We start from the raw sequence: 21542 nt of genomic DNA on the forward strand, positions 1-21542 counted from the left end.
AAAAAAAAAAAAAAAGAGAAGTGCCTTCATTTTCATAGCTCTGTCATTTTGACCTGTAAAAACTCAAGGTGGCACGCGAGCGTTCCTCGGGGAGCATCGGAACGATCCTCGGCAAAGCAGCGCGACCAGGAGATGTCGGAGCACGGTTGTAACCATGTGCTAAAAACATGAATCAGATGAAAAGGTTCGCTCAGGGGCAAAGCGAGAGAGAAGGGGGAGCCTGCAAACCCCTCCACTCAGCAACATTCTGCATTCGCCTCATATTTCTGGGCGTACTGGGTGCAAACTCAGCAGACTGGAGACTGTAGTCTGCCAGGCCTGTTAAAAGACATTTCAGCTCTGGAGCAGGTTCTGTCTGAGGAAAAACAAGTCAGGCGTGTTGAACTCTTACTCTTATGGACTCTACACACAGTCTATATACAGTACAGTACATTGTACAAACCATAAGCCGCCTCATTATGCCTTCCTTAAAAGAAACGAGATATTCACAAAATCTCTAAGTGTTCCTCTATCGTTCTGCAAGTGTTCTGAAAGCCTTTCAAGGTTTTACTTTGGAATTTCATTGCTAAATTGTTCAGTATTTGTACAGTAAGTGAGGCCTTCAAGACACAACGACAAAAAGAAATAAATACACCAAAGATGTTGTCTGGCCCAGTTCTGGAGATTTTTTATGCACCAGACTGAAAAAGTCCTTCTGTGAATTCACAAAAGCCCTGTTTGGCTCGCTTTAACCAAACTCTAATCTGTCTAGAAAGTAAATCACACTACCTGAAAATAACTATCGAGTGTGAAAACAACCTAACACTATCTTTATGTAAGGCTACCCAAAGCATTTGTACCATCAGAGGAGTGTTTTATTTATTGGGTCATAAAACATCTCTGCCAAAGTTTTTAATCTTCTGCGGCTGCAGCGAAGGCTTAATGTCACCACCTCAGGTTCGTCCTGATCAGCCCTCTGCCAGTTTGCATTCTTGGCTGCGGTGAACTGTGGCTGTTGTTGGTGCCGGCTGCCAGTTTGTTGGACAGAATTACAATCTGGACACGGAGATGAGCTGCGGGGCAGACGTGATCCACTACAGCTCTGTGCCAGACGGAAAACATGATGATGTTTCCTCCGTCAAGCTCCGATTTGGAGTATATGTAAGTGACATTTTTAGTGAAATAAAAATTGTATTAGCACTGCATAGTCGGAAGTGCAATATAATTAGCAGAATATACCACAAAGTGTAGTATAGTAAAGTCAATATAAGCTATTAGGATGAGAAAATATGGTTATGAAGGTGTTTGCTTTAAGCTTGATTCAATGTAGCATCTTCGTTTGAGGCTCTTATTTTGAAGTAAGGAAGGACGTAGTTCTGTCTGTTGGGCTAGCCAACAATATTCTGTTATAAACAGCAGTAAGGAAGCATCCAGCTCTGTCTTTTATCCTACAGGTCATGACAGAAAATAAAAACTTTGGCAGATAAGGTAGGAAAGCTTTCTGTGCATTTTGAGAACACTGAGACGAGCTAATTGTTAGCCAACAATAGTGAAGTTCGCATGTGCTTGATATCTTCTTTCCAGTGCTGGCCTAGAGGGATATTTCAGATTGCTTTAGCATTTGATCGTTTCTACAGAAAGACCAATGGACCTGGATAAAACTGAATATTTCTACAAATGAACAGAATTTTTAAAAACGTGTTTCATTAAATTTTTATTCAATTGCTGAACAACAACAGATTGGTCTTTGAGTGCTTTACTCTGTTAAAAAAAAAAACCATTTTATTAGGGTTCCCTATAATATTGGTAAATTCTAATTTTATTTTATGAATCCAACATTATGTACAGTTTAAAGTTTATACTTTGTATAGTGTATATTACAGTGACTCCACTAGCAGATCTAAATAACTGTGGTGCAGCAGTGGCAGGCTGCTGTTTTTACTGTAATGGCTGTAATAACTCCAGCATGTGCTGTTTACTCCACACAAAATGACATCCAACTACCAACCAAAGATGAGCTTTTAGTTGCCATAGAGACCGAAAGTGTAAAATGACTTTGCAGCGTCATGGTGTAACAGGCGCTAACAAGTCTTCTGCTTTTTGTGTTAAAGTCATCAAAGAGTTACAGAGCCATTTATCGACACAGAGGTGTACATCTACAATGCTGGATTTCCACACTGGATTACCGATGATTACACGTTAAGATGTTAATCTTGCAGCAGTTCAAAGCCGGTATTCCTATTTCAACAAGCTGTTATTTCCTGTAATATTTTGATTACATATTGATCATAGTAAAACACAAGCCGCTGGCATTCTGCATCCACGTCTCCACCACATGCCGAAAGCAAACGCTACAAAAATGATGCCATGGATAAAAACATTAAAGCGTAGCCAGCATCAGTGGCGGCTCCCTGCGAGCTCAGCCCCACGAGCCTATTTCCAACACTTGTATTTCGGTGGGGCACATCCCACACAGCTGTGGCCTCCTTATGGAGCTCCTGCTGCGCTCTGATATACAGCAGTGCACGCAAACACGCCCAGGAACTAAAGCTGGGCCACACAGCCACGGAGTTACAAACGGGCACATGGCAGGAGAAAGAGCCTAAACGAGGGAGGAGCGGCAGGCCGTTTTTCCAAAGCGGAAGACGACGGCGACGACTCCCGCAAATCGAGGCGACGCTCAATTAGCGCCGGGGTCCCGAAGATAAGGAGCTTTGTTGTGCTCCGGAGCATGAAAACTGGGTTAGAAACTAAGTTTGGTTCGAGTGATTGAGCGATGCCTGGTGAAGAGCTGCAGCAGTAATTGGGTTCAGGCGGCTCCGCTACTGCCTCCATGTATTCCACTGTGTTAGAATGGTAAATAACAATGGATTCATTGATGCGCCTGCACGTATTAATGTATGTATGCAAACACCGCAAAGACTATTCGGTACGAGGGGGAAAGGAGGAGGGAGGCGCGGCAAACGCCTCACATTCGCAAGTCTTCAGGGCTTTCTGCTTTGCTCTCACATAGTCGAGTGCATTCGAGCAAAACCGGATACACGCCTCTGCAAACAGCTCCGTGCACACACCCAAATCCATAAACACACCAAACACTTGGCGAGGCATGTCAAAAAGTGATGTCCATCAATTCTGTCTGTCTACGTCCAGCTAGAGGTTCCTTCTTGAATTTACACCGATTCTCCGTTTATTTACACCTCCTATTTCCAGCATGGCTCTTACACACAGCAGGGAAAAAACATGTACGGTGGCATGAAGGAGGATTACTTCCAGGTTTCTGCTGGTTTTGCTTTTGGTTTTTGATCACACTTTGATGTTTCTGATCAGCGAAAACAATTTAATATGAGAGTATACAAAAACAAACTGGTTTTGATTGATTGATCAACCAACGTGGCCCTATGTGCAAAAGTAATTGCCCCTGTAGTTAAGTAATTTTTGAAAAGTTGAAGATGCTTTATTTTCAGATCTGTTGATATCAATTAAATAGAACCTGATTGGTAACATGAATTAAGCTAAAACATCCCCCCATTTAAACAATGACAAAATTTCGGCGCAGCATTAGAATAACAACAGGTGACTTTTTATTATCTATATGGCTCAGAAGTCGTAAAGTTTAAGTAGTTTAAAGTGCGTCTACACTATGCTCACTTGACCTTGGTATTTCTGACAGGTTTTTTTTTTTCTAGACAGTCTTTCGATATTTCCAGTTGAAGTTCATAAATCTAGCTTTGAAAGCTGTGCTTAATTCAAGACTGTGACGATTCCACACCATGTTTTGCATTAAACAGCAGTGTCACCAAGTTTAGTACTTTAGTGGTTAAATTCTCTCCAATCTTTCACAAAAGTTGTCTCTAGGACAGGTTCCAGCTAAACCTCTAGAGAAGCCCTGATTTAAAGCCTTTGTCTACAAATGGAGCAAAAACAGAGCATTGATGATACTTCCCAGGAGAGGCTGGAAAATATTATGAAGACGGATGAGACAAAAATGTCATTTTCTGAATGCCATTGTCTTTGGCTGCTTTACAGCTCCATGACCCAAACAACCATGCATTCTAGAAATCTTTATCTACAATTTCCAGCCATCAGTTTGTGATCTTGAACTCATGCACACCTGAGTTTATGTGTAAAATCAATGATCTAAAGCTGAGAAGCAATTTGGAAAGGCCTAGTCAAAGTCTGGTTTTAAATTTGAGATGCTCTAAAATGGCATTAAACATGTTCATGCTTTAAAACCTTCCAGTGTGGCTGATTTAAAACATTCAGGAAGAGAGGAACGTAAATTCCCCACAGTGATGCAAACACCTGGCTGCAAGTTTTCACAAATACTTGATGGAAACGACTGAGGACAGTTTTAGGAGGAAGACGAATCAAAAGACAAAAGAAAACTGTCCTTCCAGAGGAATGCTGGCAACAAGGCCACATTCTCCACCAGACATAGACCACATAAATAAATGAAATCCTTCCAACGGGGAAAGCCTCCAGTTTCTGGTCTAGTTCCACATCTGAAACTCATGCAAGCTTAACTCCACAAACCCCTCTTTTATGTCTGAGCGTCTTAATGCGAGCGCACGCAGCACATGGGACAGAGTTGCGGTGCTAAAGAAGACGTTCCCGGGGCAGGAGTCACAGTGCCGTGATAGGCCAAACCTCGCACATCATTAAAAGTAAGACGGAATAATGCTCTCGACCATCTCGGGTTCATTAAAAAAGAAAAAAAAGAAAAAAAGGTGAGCGGCAGAACCACATAAATAAAACAAGTAAATTGGCAAGTTTCGCTGAGGCCTTCGCCGCGGCAACTCCGAGTCATTCAGTGTTAGCAAATAATGCCGCTTTCATGTTGTTGTTTATTCTGCTTGGAGCAGAACCAGATGGCGGTTGTTAACTGACATGTCAGCTTCGCACTACATGATAATTACTTTGAGTAGGACAGCACATAGAATACTGGACACGGAGAGAATCTGTAATTACGAGCTGTGGTTCGCTGCGTTTTTATTTTTGGAGAAAATATGAACGTAACAACGTCTATGGCGGCATACGTTTTGCATAAAGCAGCGTTATCCTTGGAGGAGGTGGGGACAAAGACGTCTGAAGTATCAGCAAAGGAGGTGACGTGAGCCGACACCAGAATATCAGCTGTGGTAATTAGAAATCTGCACAGTATTTGTATGCTAAAGACGCCTGTTAATGTCAGCTATGACTATAATTAGGCCCTGATTGGAGATGCATGTTAATGCTAGGTGTAAATCTCACTGAAGTACATCTAATTGACTTTCAAATTCCCTTCCCACGGCTCCCACTGTGAAAATCTGTTTTACTACAATCATGGGAAAATACTAAGTATCTGCCTCCATAGCACTGAACAAGTAAAACAGCAGCCAGGTGCTTTTAATGTAATACAATTAAATATATGATCATTAGCAAGTGTGGCCACCCCTATAAAAGCAGGAATAGTAGTAGTTTTGCTGATCTGGAGTTGTGTGTTAACACAATGTTAAGGAGGAAAAACCCAAGTACCCGGTGTCTCCCTGCTTCAGCACACCTGGCTCCAATATTAGCACATCAGTTCTGTAGAGCTTGACCGCAGACAAGAGAGGCAACTACGTCATTTAATTTAATTTAATTAAAGTGCGTAGGACAAGGGACACATCTAAAAGTTGCAGGAGACTCAATTTTCACCTCCCAACAATTGGCGAAGGGTAAGAAGGTAATTTTCCAACATTTTCAAGAGATTACTTGAGGACAGAACCCCATCTTCCTAGGAGTGTAAACACCCAAGCAAATTCACCATAAGGTTGTTCAGAGAAATAATAAAAACCCAAAGTTCATGAGAGGACAATTAGAAAAAAGACAGAACATTAATGACTTGTTGTAAAGGATGGCCAGGAGGAAATGCATTTTTACCGTTAGAAGAATAAGCAGCACAGTTTTACTTGATAAACCTGCTTCAAAATGAACAAAAAGAGTTTTGGACTAATGTCCTGTAAGGAAATGAAACCAACATAAAGAGGTCTTACCATAATTCATAGAGCCACATTTGGTTAAATAAATAAAATAAGAAAACGGTGCATTGCCTAAAAAACACAACCTATTAGGCAACATGGTGGAGGAGTGAATATTTTGGCTTGAGCACCAGTCACTGAGTGATGACACCATGGACTCCTCTGTACACCAATGTGTTCTAGATTCAAATTGGAGGCAATCTTTCTGCCCATGAAAAGCTAGAAATAAAGTGGCTCACCAACAGAGAGATGAGCCCAAACAGTAGAGCAAATGCACAAAGTCCCAGTCAAAGTCCAGATCTCAATTTGATTGGAATCCTGAGGCAGAATCTCAATGAACTGAAGTGAGATTAAGATGAAAGTGTGATGCAAAATCTTATACAAAAGCAAAAAAAGACTAATACAAGTTACTGACGCTAAACGATGTGTATCCAACTGATCAAATCATGCGCTGTAGTTAGATTTTCTTATGACAGTCTCAACAGCGATGGAAACTTATTTTCCCATGATGATGTAAGAGAGATAAGATATATTCCAACATCTCTTCTTAAAAGTCCGACAGTACCAGCCTTTTCGAAGCGAGAGCTTCTCTTGGTCTGACAGCAGTTGTTCAACCTCCAGTCACCCCTTCGGATTGACAGAGTTCATTGTAACCTCTCATAGTCAGTGGGCTCTAGCCACAGATTGGCATCTCTATGAGCAGCCCCAGGGCAGCACACATTAGCATACACACATGGTGGTTGGCCTTCATTTGGATGTTGACAAAGAGAGGCATTGGCCTACATCTTGGACTGCTACCCGTCGGTTTTGTGCCACAAAATGTAATGGCGTGGTGAAATGATTGAAGGGAGGGGAGAGGAAAAAGATACTCGAAAAGGCACAAAGGCTTGTGCCTCACTGACCCTTCTGTCACTACCTCCTTCATTCTTTGCCATCTCGCAGCAGGCGTCTGCTCTGGCACTACCGTAAGTCTGGTCCATAAAAGCTCTCACATTTAGCACAATGGGACCCTTAGCAGCAAGCTGTTTTTTCCGGTGCGAGGGGCTTCTTCCTCTTTCTTGTTCTCAAAGGCCAGAGAAGCCCCACTGTTCCTTTTTGGTAGAAAGAATCAAGCACCGGTAGCAAAGACCTGCTGATGAACTGGACTGTCTGAAACGTCCATGAATTTCTTTCACAAAGTTCATCGAAGATGTTTCGTCTTTTTTTTTTTTTTTTTTTTACTGCAACCTTTGACTTCTGGATACAAACACAGACCCAGGGGTTCTGTCACTGCCAAAGAAACAGCTAGTGTGTCTTTTTGTAGCTAATTCAAGAATGTGTCATGCATCACATAATGTTTCCATTCAGTGTTTCGTTCTCCTGAAGGGAGTGGGTTTTAGGGCTCCCGATTAAATTATTGTGTCCCTTAGGTGCAAAAGTAATAATCCATTTGGATGAAAATCACATTAAGAACATGTGACATTTTTTCAGTGTTGGAGGATGTAACAGCCTTTTTATGACAACTGGATTGGGAAGTGAGACGAATGAGAATGCATATTGCTGACATTCAGGGTTTGCAGACACAATGGTCATTTAGTGCTCTGGCCATTTAGAAGATAAAACTTAAAGCAACATAAAATGTTGAAATGTAGAACTTTGAATGAGATGTTTATCATTATAAATGTTATTCCAGTTGTGCAGGAACTGACCAAAGTTCCAGCAATTAGAGCCTGAGACCTGCTTGTGGCCCGTGTAGCAGTCTGTCAGACGCTCAAGTGTTTCACAGAGAGGAGACGTCTGCGTGTCAAGTGTTTCAGTGTCTGCAAGAATGTTTCTATGGCTTAATAGTCTATCAGCATCACCTTGAGTGCCTGCTTGTCCTTACCCAGGCGAGTCACGTCCTTTCCCAGACACAAACCAAATTTAAACTCCTGCAACAAGAGGATGAGAAAAGGAATGTAAAAGAGAAGAGGAAAGAGGCTGGAGAGAGAGAACAAGAGAGGCAAGTCTCGGGGAAAAAAAAGAAGCAATAGAGGAAGATGGATCTTCCACGGTTTCTTTTTTGGTTGCTCACTTGAGTGTAAATCATGAATATAAGCTTAAGTTGTCAAAGAGGAGCTATGGCTCGACAACAAATTCACCAGAGTTCTTACATCCTCCATACGTCTCTATATACATGAGAAGACTGAGGGGGGGATGAGAAAACTGGGAAAAAAAATATGTTGAGATATGTAAAGAAGTTGGGAATGAATAAGAAAGAAAAGGCAAAAGAAGCAAGTGACGAGAGAAAAGAGAGGAATAATTTGGTAGTTTTGGGAAAAGAAGGAAATATGACTGGGACAAATGAGAGGAAAGTTGGAGAGAGAGCAAGGAGAAATTGTGGAGGCTGAGAAATGAATATTGCATGGTGGATGGGGACAGCTGTCTGGTAAACAGTGAGCAGGTAAGAGTGGATCACGTCAGCACAGCAAATGTAGAGTATAAAAAGATTATGAACTTCTGCAAAGGTTGAATTTGGATGTCCAGGCTTTGGAAAGGAGCAGAGACAATCCAGAGGACTGACACTGGGTGTGAACATGTGCGAGCGTGGGTGTGTGTGTGGGGTTGATAGAGAAATACAACAATGACTGAAAGAAGGACTGAAAACAGGCTAAGACTGGATGACATGAACAGTATTTTCAAGATGGTCAAGAAGAAAAACGCCCTTTGTACAAACCCACTTAGTAAATTCTGACATTGCAAAAGCATAGAGCCTATAAACATGTTAGCCCCTGATTTATCCTTTTGTACTAGCTCCTGCTCATCTCTACTAGCGCTCAAGTGTTTTCCTGCTAGTAACGGTTACATGGTACAATCCCCCTTTTTTTTAAAACAACTACTTTGCAGGGGTTCTAAACATTCAGAGTTGGGCTTAAAATGTAATGCCACAAGACAATCGGCTACTGATTGGCTAAGGATAAAGTCATTAGTTGCATTCATCTGACCCACCATTTGTAAAAACTCACTACAGCGTATATCTGGAGTCTTTAAGACAGACTGAGCCGAGTGTTCGCCATAGCTTCCACGTCCTGCGTTGTTGTGTTGCGTACATATCACGTTTTGGACTCTGGGATTGCCCAACTATACTCAGTTGGAACAGGAAACGACACAAAGTGTTAAGAATAGAGTTGAGTCGAGTTGCACTGCTTGTGGAAAAGGGCCATAAATTTGAAAGGCTGGTAGAGACACACAGAAGAAGACTTAGAGCTTTCATTTCAACCAAAATCTGATTGTTCAAAGTATTGATTCAGAGGAAGCTGACTGCCTAAATGCAACGCTTCCGATTTTTATGTGGAAAATGCTTCTTAGGAAGCTAGGAAAACAACCGGCTCAATCAGAGCTTTGGCATGATGGTCATGTGGGGATTAACTGCGTCTGTGACACTGACACAGACGCAGACGTCTCTCGCTCCCTTCAGCTTCTCCGTCACAGACACAGACGGCCCATGCTGGATTTTCCCTGGCAGTATTTCCTCCCTCTCTAACCTCCTGGATAAACATCATCACCTCTAATAGCGACATGATATCACAGTTTGTGGTTGACGCCGCCGCGCATTGTTTGTGTCTGTGTGTGTGTGTGTGTGTGTGTGTGCACAGGACACAAAGGCAGAGCCTCTGAAAATATTTATGTGAGTAAACAAGCTCCACGGCTGTTAGCAGACAGCCACAATAACTCAGATGAATCTGGATTTGTGTGGGCTGATAAGAGTCCAATAAAAGGCAGAGAGGATGAAATGCCCCCCCCACAGGCTTCAATGAACCCGTCATTGAATCAAATGTGTATTAAAATCTAAAACGCTGGCAGTCACAGCCCAGACAAACAGGAGGGCTTTGAAAAGTGGGAAACAGTTACGTTGCTCTCTTCTTAGTGACTTGATTGCATCTTTTTTTTTTTATTATTTCTGAATATTCAGACAGATGACAATGCAATAAGACGTTAAGTTATGAAAAGACACAGCTTTCCAAGCCATAAGATGAAAAACTATTAATGTTGTGCTCTCTGAACAGGTTTATGCTCCCTGTAGATCAGTTTCTTAATCAGATTTCTTTACATCATAAAAAGGAGGAGCAGAAAGACAAGTTCACTATCCCAGTTTCCCTCTTGCTTTGTTTTACAGTTGTTTCTACCGTTTACACCAGAGTACGTGTTTTAAGACTTTCCTTTCCAATCATAGTAACAGTGAAAAGACGCATCGTGAAGTTCTGGTTTTCTTCCCCTCCTGTTAGAATCAGCAAATCTTTAATCTACTTTTAAGTACACTAAAGCGTCCTTTGCAGAAACACTAAGCAGCCCTCCTCTGCCTCGAATGAGGCAAAACTAAGACTTGCAGCTTTGTTGTTTTGTTGGGGTTTTTTTTTAAAGTAATTCCCTGAAATCATGTTTGTTCCAATTATCACTTTCCTCCAACTTCTCGGGTCCGGGGAGACGGGAGCGGCACACGACGAGGATAATCAGTTAAGAGATTGATGTTGCGGGCTCCTGGGAAATCCCAGCATCATTTTCTGAGTCATTGAGGGAAAACTGGAGGATGGGAGGGGGAGAGAGTGAAGTTTTGAGGGCGAGGACAGATGAAATAAATAAATGCTGCAGTGGGCTGAAGCATTGCGGTTGGGTTTGCGCACTGAAACCCCCCCAAACAACGCAGGTGGAGAAATGCTGTGACGCTAATGATGTCTGGAGCAGCTTTTGACGAGCCCTCCTTGGAATGGCATTGTTATGCAAACCTCTGTGTGTCTGCAACAAACACAAAGGTGGTCCCACCGACGTCAGCCGCTCACATTTTGCTGTTTGCTTCTTTTGCTTTATAATTACTTCTTTTCATCACTAGCTATACACTGGGATGCAAAAGGAACCAACGTAGTGCTATAGAGGTGTATTAAACTTTTCCTCTTTTTCAAAGTGTGAAACACTGTAAGGTTTTGTATATTAGTAATATTACAAATGGATATTGTTTCGTTTTTGGGGATTTTTTTACAAGATAAAGCACTTTCTTTGGCTCCTGTCTGCGTGTATCCCACTTTACTCTGACTCGTCTTACTGTTGGTGTAGCATGGGAAACTTATAAGTTATTTATGATTCTTCACGATTCACTGACCACCTTTTTTTTTAAGAGCAGGAGAGGTTTAGCTTCTGGTCGTGATAGCCTCCAGAGCAAAAATACCATACAACACATTAAATAATTCGCAAAAGAAAGGCGCAGTGCCTGGGCAACTGCAATAAAAGACGCTACACAGATAAAGTAAGCGATGTAAGGAGCCAGACAGTCTGGACCCAACGCTATGTGGATGGATGCTATGTGTCAAAATAGCAAAGGAGTCCAGGGTCAGAAGCACGGTGTGATTGTGCGTCAGCGTGTGCCAGTGTAAGCTTATACGCCTATGCAGATGCCTTTTGTCACTGACTTGGACCTCAGTGCGTCTGGGTCAAGGGATCATGAGGTTTCCATCTTCACTCAGAGTACCACCTCACTGCAAAATGTGACAGAAACCAGCGAGGAAGAGGTGGTGGAGGGAAGGAGGCGAACTGAAACAACTGAGTGAAGTGTTCATTTAGGACATAAAAGGGCAAGTTATTAGCCATAGCTGTCGACCAGTTGGCAGGAAGTAGCATGAATTCAGCGCACTGAACGCTGGAGTCAGCATTCGCTATGCGGGTGTTAGATTCCACAGGAAAGAAGGGTTTTATGCAACATGCGCCGCTTGGACTTTAAAATCCAGAGTTCTGCTTTTAGTTTGGGAACAAAGCAGAAACAGAAAAAGAGAAATACTCCAGTAAGACTTCTGGGACAGAAGACGTTTAGTGCTGGAAAATGATAAAGCAGCAATGCAACAGTGCGAACAAACAGAAAGTTGCTTGTTTGTACCAACCCGAACAATAAGAATAAAGCTCCTTTTGTAGGATAAAGATACTCTGGCATTTGTGCAAACACAGATTCAGTAGGCCGATATTGGACAGGGTTATACAATGCTTCAAACATCGGCACTGCTGGCTAGTCTGTCAAACAGCAATACAAGTTAAATACCTGGCTTTTAGGCAACAGAGAAGTCATCTCAGTAGATGTTGCAATTTGGTGAATTGTGAGCAAAATAATCTGTAAGGTGGAAGGAGACCTAGAGGGAGATCTCCCAGGTCTTCTGCCTGGATGCCGAAGTGCTTCTAACCCAATCTATTATCTATAATCTATTAATAAATCTCTCTTCAGTGAATCTTGGGTCTGGCCTGAAGCCTTCTGTGGCTCAGAGTTGGCAAAATAAAACTTCTCACAAATGGGTTTTAGGGAAGGTCTCTTACCAAACGCCTCAAGCATCTGAACTTGCTCATTTGTGATATGAAAGATCAACAGCACTGCTCTCCCCTCGGTCCTTCAAGCTGACAAACATGGAGTGAAAGAGGGCAAACTTGTATTGCTCGTGTTCTCACTAAAACCAGGAAGATAGAGCACATAACACCAGTTTTAAAGTCCCTCCACTGGCTCCCTGTAGCTCAAAGAATAGACTTTAAAATACTGTTGTTAGTTTATAAATCACTGAATGGTTTAGCACCACAATACATTAAAGATTTGCTGCTGTTGTATCAACCTTCCAGAACCTCTCAGGTCTTCTGGTTCTGGTCTGCTCTGCATCCCCAGAACCAGAACCAAACGAGGAGAAGCAGCATTCAGCATTTATGCACCAAAAATCTGGAACAAACTTCCAGAAAACTGTAAAACAGCTGAAACACAGACTTCCTTTAAATCTCAACTAAAAACCCACTTGTTTAGAGTTGTATTTCAAACGTAATCAATTGCAAATTTATTGATGGAATCTGACTATGTTGTGTTTTTACTGTTGATTCTATGTTGCATTGTATTTTTGTGTTTGATTTGATGTAAAGCACTTTGAAATGCCTTGCTGCTGAAATGTGCTATACAAATAAAGTTTGATTTTGATTGATTGATTGAAACAAGGAAAGCATTACACCATTAAGTGGCCCTTTTAGTCAACTTCCAGGAAAAGAAAGAGACCCATTGGAAAAAGAAAGAGACCCATTGGACAAAGAGGTTAGCAACATGTATGTGTACGACATCAAGAAATAAAGCCAGGTCTTTATGTGAGCTTTTTAAGATTAGACGCCTCGTTTTTTCAATGCAAGATACCAGTTCAACAAAAAAGTAAGGTCAACATTTTTAATAGGCTTTTTTATGTAAAAAGACCCTCAAACTCTAAAACTATTCCAGTCAACTCAGCGATCTGGTTCCACATTTATTGGCAGTACTAATGAAAGATTCTTGGGTACTCCCTATGCTCAGGTTTTCTGAAGGATTTACGCGTGGAGGCTTGGACGGCAAAGGACGAGGTTGATTTTGTGTCTAATGAAGTATTTCTGTATATAATGGCGACCCATTTTAAATGTATTGACCGAGCCTTCTGTTTTTGTTTCTGGTAATTCAGAGTTTATCATATGACGCACGCTAAAACGTTTCTCGGGCCATCGCAAAGTGAACTGTAAGACCAGTATGTCCAACCTCTGGTGTTTGCTACTGAAAGGCTCAGTTTTAGCCTCATGTGTCCAAAATCATGGTTCCAACTAAAGTCACAAGTCCCTTTAGTAAAGTTTAAATATTTATGTTTGTGATGGTAGGACAGAAAAGGCTAATATTGTCATGTATATTGTGGACAATGGTTAAGATCTTCAATAGTGAGTTCCTGAGCTCACTTACCATCCTGTTTGTCTTGACAAGATAAATGCTTGTCCTCCTCTGGGTTAGTGGCAAGAGAAACGGACCTCTGTGTCACATTATATTTATCCCACAGCGAAAAAGGAAGTCATAGATTGATCCTAAGTAGAAATTTCTTGACACATTGGACGAGAGTCGGGGCACAACCCGGACAGGGCAGAACAAATTCAGTTTATACAAATTCTTTAGGCTTCATTGATGTGTCATACACCACTTAATCTGCTTTCTGCTATCGTTTTCATATTGTTGAGTACAGTCAAACTATAAATTTGCTTCTTTTTATTGAATTGACGATGTTGGAATTTCAGTGCACAAGAAACTGTCAGAGCAAAATGACTCACGGCACGCGAGATGCCGCCTGTGATTAGGTTATCATAGCCAAACTGAAACAAGCCCAGAGAATGACCCGTCAGTATTGACGTCCAAAAGGATCCCAACTTTCCTCCTCTCTTAAATTTCAAAGGATCCTCATTCTTCAGAGAAGTAAACACTTGTTTTCATGCGGCGCGTTTGCTTCGGTTCATTGAGAACACACACCCACACACTCAGAGAAGACGTGAGGCACTTTTCCCTCATCTGCACTCAGCCGCGGCAGCACAGCGGAGCGATATGATTGAGAGAAAGGCCAGATGAGTGTGGAAAGGCAGAGATGGCTTCAGCGAAAAACGGGTGAAGGCTAATTAATCTGAGACGTACACAGAGTTTCTTCTAGAGCAACAAACAGCTAATTCGGTATTCTGTGCACCTCCCTTCAGTCTGAGACACAACTCAGGAGGAAGACAAAAAAACGATGTTTAACAGGAGTTTGTTTTTCTGCAAAGAAAGGAGTCACGGTCTCCGTGCAACTCAAGTTTTCACACGTGAAAAACCTTTGCCTTTTTTTCCTTACTCCACTCGTCCCACTGATTTTTTTTCATTTTTTATTTGAAAGTTAAATTATGTGGTTTCAATGAAGTGATGGGAAAGTATTTTACAATTTCTGTCCCTGCCACACAAACTGCTCTTTTTAACAGCTAATTACTTTGGTTGCGCTGTTATTTTCAGCTCCTCAGGATCTACGCCTGCATGAAGAAAAACAAATCCATCTAATCTCCCCGGGTCTCTCTGATTCTGCTCTTTAGCCACCTGCAATCTGTCTCTGTTGCTCTGAAAGCAAATTCAAATTAGTTCAACACATCTGACTGGTCACAAAGGGAAACTGAATAATTAAACAATAATAATTAAAGATGGTGAAAGTAACACTGGGAATGGGGTAAAACCACAATATCTATTTGCAAATAAAATATAAAACAACTTAAAATCTTGTTTTGATTATTTTCATGGTGAAAAGGAGACAATACTCAGCAATATTTGCCTTGAATAGTTATATTATTAACTACCAGCCTTTTTTGTTTGTTTGTTTGTGGAAACCTAAAAGCTAAATGTTTTCAGGTTGTAGCACATCTACATATATTTCAGTGGGCATTTGTCCCAAACGGAAATCATCCTGAAGGAATTACTGGCCGTTACGGATAACTTTTCTCATATTCCTCCTGATTGAGTTTTCTCCACTGTAGGATTTCTACACATTTGCTGCAGTCCCCCATCTTTCTAGACTCCAATGTCCAGAGCTTTCACTCTGATTTTGAGGCATTTTTTTTTAATTCACAAGTTTCCTGTGAGTTTAAGGTTCTTATTTTTATAGCACAATGGATGGATTCAATCCAAATAAAAAAATACTTAATTTATCCCCAAAGGAAATTAAATGATGTAATTTATGTCATCCAAGTATCTTCAAAGAGTTATTGTGGATGGTGATGCTGGTAGCAGTCAGTCTCGCAACAAATCTGAAGAGGCTTCTGACTGAATGAAATACTAATTGCTCAACATCCAGGCAGCAAAGACTATATTTCATAGCAACATGTTCTGGATGACACCATCGGCGGTGCTAACCCGCCTCATTTGCTTTTGCCGCTCCTCTTCAAGTTACTGCCTGGCTGCACGGTTAGAAACGTGGGAAAAGAGAGACGTTGGAGTCAGCAATATGATCTTCCCCATTATGAAGGACGGAAGAGATCATTTGAACTTCCTCCTCCTGCATCCATGGAGCCTCCTTTTGCATTTGAGCTCCTGAGATGCTAATCAGCTACTCCCAGTTGTGAAAACAACACCTTGTTTCCTCCGTTACAAAGGGATGAATTGAAATGCAAACGTTTTTCTATGCTGATAGCAAGATGATTAAAAAAATCTGCTGATGATCTTGGGTTAAAAAAAAATTGGAAAAAAAAAAAAAAGACAATGTGGAGAATAGTAATGTTAGTGTCCATATTTTGTGCTCTTTCCATCTCCTTCCTCCTCCAACACACACACACACACGCACACACACTCAAGATTAAGCACTGGCCACTGCCACATCCAGTCTGCTCTATGCACTGACCTCCCCCTATCTAGCAACACATCAGGACTGGGATACACATGTAATCTCCCATATCTCCTTTAGCCATCGTCACAAAATGAGAGCTGCTACCCCTGCAAAATCCCCACAGCTGACCGGTGGAAGCGGAGCCTGAACCACACACAGAGAGGTGAAAAATAAATAAATAAAAATAAAACAAGCAAGGTTCCTTGAAGGCTTCTGCAGTATTGAGCACCTTTGAATCAGCAGCAGAAAGGAGAAAGTGAAAAAAAAAAAAGTCTTCTAAAGGTTAATGTGGATTTGGTTCTGGTTATTAAGCTTATGTACCTAGTTGTTGCTATGCATGTCAAGCTAATAAGCATCAAATTGAACCAATTGTTCTGTCCGCAGGCGAGGAAATATATGGCTTGCTGTTTACAATAAAAAGCTGCGGCTGACATTTCGGCCTGTCTGTAAAGGTAACTGCCATCCAAACTCAGAAGGGGTGTTGTTTCCACGCCGTCGAAGATAAATGCAACCCAGGCCTCAACTACGGCGTCTCAGCTTGGCTTTCGTCCATAAACCCCAGCCAGCAGACTAAGTATTAATTATCATCCTTGGAGCTCATCTGCTACCCCTTATTTAAGGCGTAATAAAGAAAAAAAAAAAGGGGCAAAATGGCCTCAACTTTGAAAAGCACGGCAATTAGCGGTGATCTAGTTAAAGAGAGCCCTCTTTACTGTGTTAATGTAGGTAATTATGGCTCCAAAAGGAAGTGATATACACTTTGCCGAAGTGTTTGAGGAGTGCAGGCGAATTCTGCAGACGGGAGAAGACGGATGGGTGGCCTCTCTCACACACACCTTCTCTCACACACATCCACACACACAGTCAGCTAACACGCTGGAAGTCTACTTGATGTCTCTGTGTCTAGAGCCGTTAATACATAATAGTGACAAAACTCATTGTTGCTCTTATGCTTTTTATACAGCTATGCCCAGAATTACTCATAAAATCTGTAAATGTAGGTTTCAAGTCATTTTAAACTGAGTTTCTTCTGCCTGGAAGTGACACTGAAATTTTCAAGTGGCCCAGTTAAAGTCCTGACCTGAATCTGATTGTTTTTGGCGAGAGATGGAAAGGAGGCATTCCAAACTCAATGACCTGGAATTAACAAAAATAAATTGTCAAAAATATTCTATCCAATTCAAAAGTACTTCATTGATCGCAAAGGGAAAATAAATGTTGTAACTCATTTAATTAAAGAGTTACTGTAGATGCTGATGGCTGTGGGCAGGAATGATCTCCTGTAGCAGTCTGCATTACAACAAATTTGGAGGAGCTTCTGACTGAAGGCACTCTGTTCTATGACAGTCATGAAATGTACAGTCTGGGTTGTTCACATTTTTATGATTTTATTTAAAAATAATGTAACGATACGGAAAGCTGGTCGGTAGTTATCACAAGAGGTCGACTGACGTAATGCCAAGAAATGTTTTTCTACAGGTTATTGATTACATACATTTTCACAACATTTTTTTTAAATGCAATGTAAACAAAAATACATCCTTTTATTTACAAGCGATACTTGTAAATATCACTTTATTTTTGATATCGTTTTATACATTTTTGAGGGCTAGTCTCTGCATCAAAAATAAATGTCTTGGGTTTTGGAAAATACTCTCAGATCATAATGGAAATTATGCACAATTGAAACTATACATTCACATACACCTAAGCAAAAAGACATGCATCTTTTTATTGATGTTAAATTAAAGCAAACTTCTCTTGTGCTTGGAATTACCTAAATTCTTTCTATTTGCTAAATGCCATAATAAAGAGAAAGATTATATCACAGACTCATTTGCAAGAATCTTAGGAATGAAAAGTTTACATACCTTTTTCAGATCATTGGGGTTTTATGATGACCACACCAAAAGTCAAAGCCTTTAAGCCACTTTGACTGCAAGCAAAGGGTCATTGTCCATTAGATGTTGCTTCAATATTTACACATAATCTTCCTTCCTCATTATGGCATCTATGTAATGAAGTGCACCAGTTCCTCCTGGTGCAAAACAGCCCCGCGACATGATGATGCCACTACCGTACTCCACAGTTCAGGCGGTGTTCCCGCTCTCTGCTCAGAATGCAACGATGGTCACTAAGGTTGGAGAGTACTTAAAAAGGGGGTTAGTAGTATTTCTATATTACTGGAGTCAAACAGTGAAGACTCCAGAGAAACTCTGGCTGAGGCCAAGAAGCGGCTTGGCTCCTAACTCAGCAGGAAATGACGTACATGTCTGTAAATAGGGGAAAGGCAGAGAATCAGATGTACTTATACTGACAAAGTAGGACGGAGGCTTTGATCATTTGGGAGGAATGAGGAGAGAAGGAGTTTGTTTGTTTGGTTGTAAAGCATTAAGTCAAGATGAGAAAATCTGTAGCTTGAGCTCATAACCAGATTTAATATGTCTATTTTTTTTTCCCCTCAACAACAATTAAATCATTGATTAGTATCTTAGTAGGAGGCTAATTTTCAACTTCAATCCCAATTATCAAATACACATTATAGTTTGAAAGATTAAATCAAGCAGGAGACCTTCAAATGCAGACTTCTAGAGCTCACTCTGAAATAAAGATCCTCTTCTTCTGCTGCAGCCAAGTAATAGAAGTTCTCTAATAATTAGTTGATAATCAGCACTGGTGACACAAAAAATAAACTCAACTAAAACAACTATTTTTTCTATCAAGAGCTTCCCACACTATTAATCCCCCGAGTCGCCTCCTAACCGTTTATCTGCTCCGCTAACAGAGGGATGTTTTTCATTTCCCAGGGAAGGACGTACCTTTGGAAGGCTCTGTACGTTTAGGTAGATCCAAAGTGTCGTAGTTTTTGTCATTTTCTCCATTCTTTCTGCCTGCGTGGGAGGAATAAGGAGAGAAGAAGATGTTACCAGCAGAAACGTGAATTTCTAAGGATGATGTAACAAGCAAGAGACAAACACGGGTTTGGAAGGTTGATATCAGTATTAATGGACCAGTTGGACCCCAAAATGTATTTTTCTACGATGGACAGACTTCTGGGAGACATAACAATATGGGGATGAGTTATAAGTTGGAAAAAGTCCAAATTAAACTAAACATAAAAGAACTGATGGGAACACATTCACCTACGTAGAAACAAGAGTGTTTGCATTTACACGAGAAGCAGACAGATGGGAATGAACAGCATTCATGATCACGAACCAAAAAGAACCTAAACAAACAACAAAATCCACTTTCAAACACAGTTGTAAATCTGACGCACAAGCAACATCCGCAAACAAATACAATTAACAACATCAAGTCTTTGTTGTTGATCTAATATGTCTATAAATATTAAATTTGTTCAAGAATTTAGCTTCAACTTACAGATGTTGAATTTAACTTCGTTAAACGAACGCTAGTTTACATTTAAATTCTAATGGGATTATTTTGACCAACATGATGTAGTGCATATTTGTGAACTGGAAAGAAATTCATTGCTTTTGAAATATTTCTACATATAATTTCCTGCTCTGTACAATTACATAAAAATAGATTTTGCTGTGAAGCAGATTCTAAATTACGTAGAATTCACTGTTTTAATGTAGAACAAAGCATCCAGGTATTTTAGTATAATAAATTATGGGCATAATTCCAACCACTAGATGGCGACAAAGCGGTTCTAGTCCATTCTAGCTCTGGTTGCACGGTAAGGGTCATCTTGCTGAGGGATCTGAACATCCACCCCAGACTGAGGTCGTTCAAAGACTCCAACAAATCTTCTCTAACTTCTCTAGTTCACCTCCAGAGCATAATGCTGCCAACACCATGCTACACAGCAGGAACGGATGGATACAGGAAAGTTTGCCGTCAAATCGCAAATGAATATTTTCTCAAAGCAGTGTAGTTTCACTTTAAACTTTTAGGACTCATGTATCTTGTTGGTAATGTTGCTCACAAAACCCGGTATGTCACATCAAACCAGGCTGCAACAGCAGCAGAAAGCCACAATCCACGTTCACGATAAAACGATACATAAATCTCAAGGTAATCTGTCCTCAATACATATATAGGAAGGATGAACAGCCAATGATAAGAAGAGTTGCTCCGAGCTGGACTGGTCATGCGGCTGAAATAGAGCGATGCAAAGTTAGACTGACGCAGAAGGAACAGTTGCTGCCAGACGCGCTAATGGCTAAGGTTGAGCATTACTTAACAGGTAGGACATGATTTAAGAAGAGAAGAAGAAGAAGACACAGCGAATGACACTGTTGACAAGAAGGGCCTGAACAGTTCAGTTGTGTGGAGATATGAAGTAAAAAAAAAAAAAAAAGCAGCGTACGCATTTTGTCAAGCATTTCTATTTCATAGCTTAGACTTTCAAAAGCAATATTTAAGGTGAGCTGTACAAAGGAAATATTTGGGGAATTTATATTCAAATGTTGATTTTATTTATTTGGCATCAACAAAAGAATACCTCCATTTTTGTTCTGTTCTCCTGTAATGCTTGAAGACTTTAGTTTAAATTAATCTTCTGTTGATCTGGCAGAGGCTGCAGAGAGCAGCTGTATAATGTTCAATAGTTCCAGGGAACATTAATAGAGATTTGTTTTATAATGTGATATATCTTGTCTGTCAACTGTTATTGAAAGAAACTATTGTAATCGATTGTAACAATCGGATTAATCGTGATAAATTAATAATAATAATCGACAAGTTTTGAAATCTATTCATCTTTAATATAGACTCTAACAAAGGCCATTTGCTGAAATAACAAAAGAGCAGTAATTAAGCAAAAACTGTACAAAAATATCCTCTTCTGTAAAAACGTTCTACCCACAACTCTTTAAGGGACAGTTTTAGCTTCACCTGGTTCTAATTCTGTAAAAAAAAATCAATCAATAAATAAAATGAAATAAAATAATAACTACCAGCAGCTCACCTTATGGATTGAACTTTTCACATATTGATGTTAGAAGCTTTTTTTTATCTTCAAATGCATCCATCACTACAAATTATTAAGTGTATGCTAATGGAACGCTATGTTGTTGCATTTTAGGCAATTAACTAATTAGCTTTTTTGTATCTTTTTATGCATTTCTAATATTGTCTAAAAAAAAAAGGTTTACGTACTTCAATGAAAAATCTGCAGAATGTAGCAATTTTTTATATATATAATTGATTGATTAATCATCAGAATAATCAATAGAATACTTGATAGCTAAAAAAAAAAGTTAATTGCAGCCCTTATCGCTACAGGAGTTTTTTTCCACATCTACCAATGATAGCTCACATCAAGTGAAGTTTCAATGCTCACGACTACAAAAATACAAACCAGTAGCAATAAAGTTCAGAACCATGTTTATATAAACATGGTTATTAAAGTTTAGCTGCTTTAGTTTAGCAGCTAAACTAAAGGAGAAACACTTTA

General features: G+C 40.3%; 1 protein-coding gene across 8 annotated transcripts in view; it reads right to left on the reverse strand.

The window, feature by feature from the left end:
- The window catches only part of arvcfb (ARVCF delta catenin family member b), a 220842-nt gene that overhangs the window by 16603 nt on the left and 182697 nt on the right, over positions 1-21542 (reverse strand). For all 8 annotated transcript variants that reach the window (XM_044111816.1, XM_044111820.1, XM_044111814.1 and 5 more), the window contains one exon: positions 18934-19005. In XM_044111816.1, the coding sequence (XP_043967751.1) occupies positions 18934-19005 (72 nt within the window). The remainder of the gene's footprint in view (positions 1-18933; positions 19006-21542) is intronic.

The sequence above is a fragment of the Gambusia affinis genome, linkage group LG03 (assembly GCF_019740435.1).
Source record: "Gambusia affinis linkage group LG03, SWU_Gaff_1.0, whole genome shotgun sequence".
Lineage (NCBI taxonomy): Eukaryota > Metazoa > Chordata > Actinopteri > Cyprinodontiformes > Poeciliidae > Gambusia > Gambusia affinis.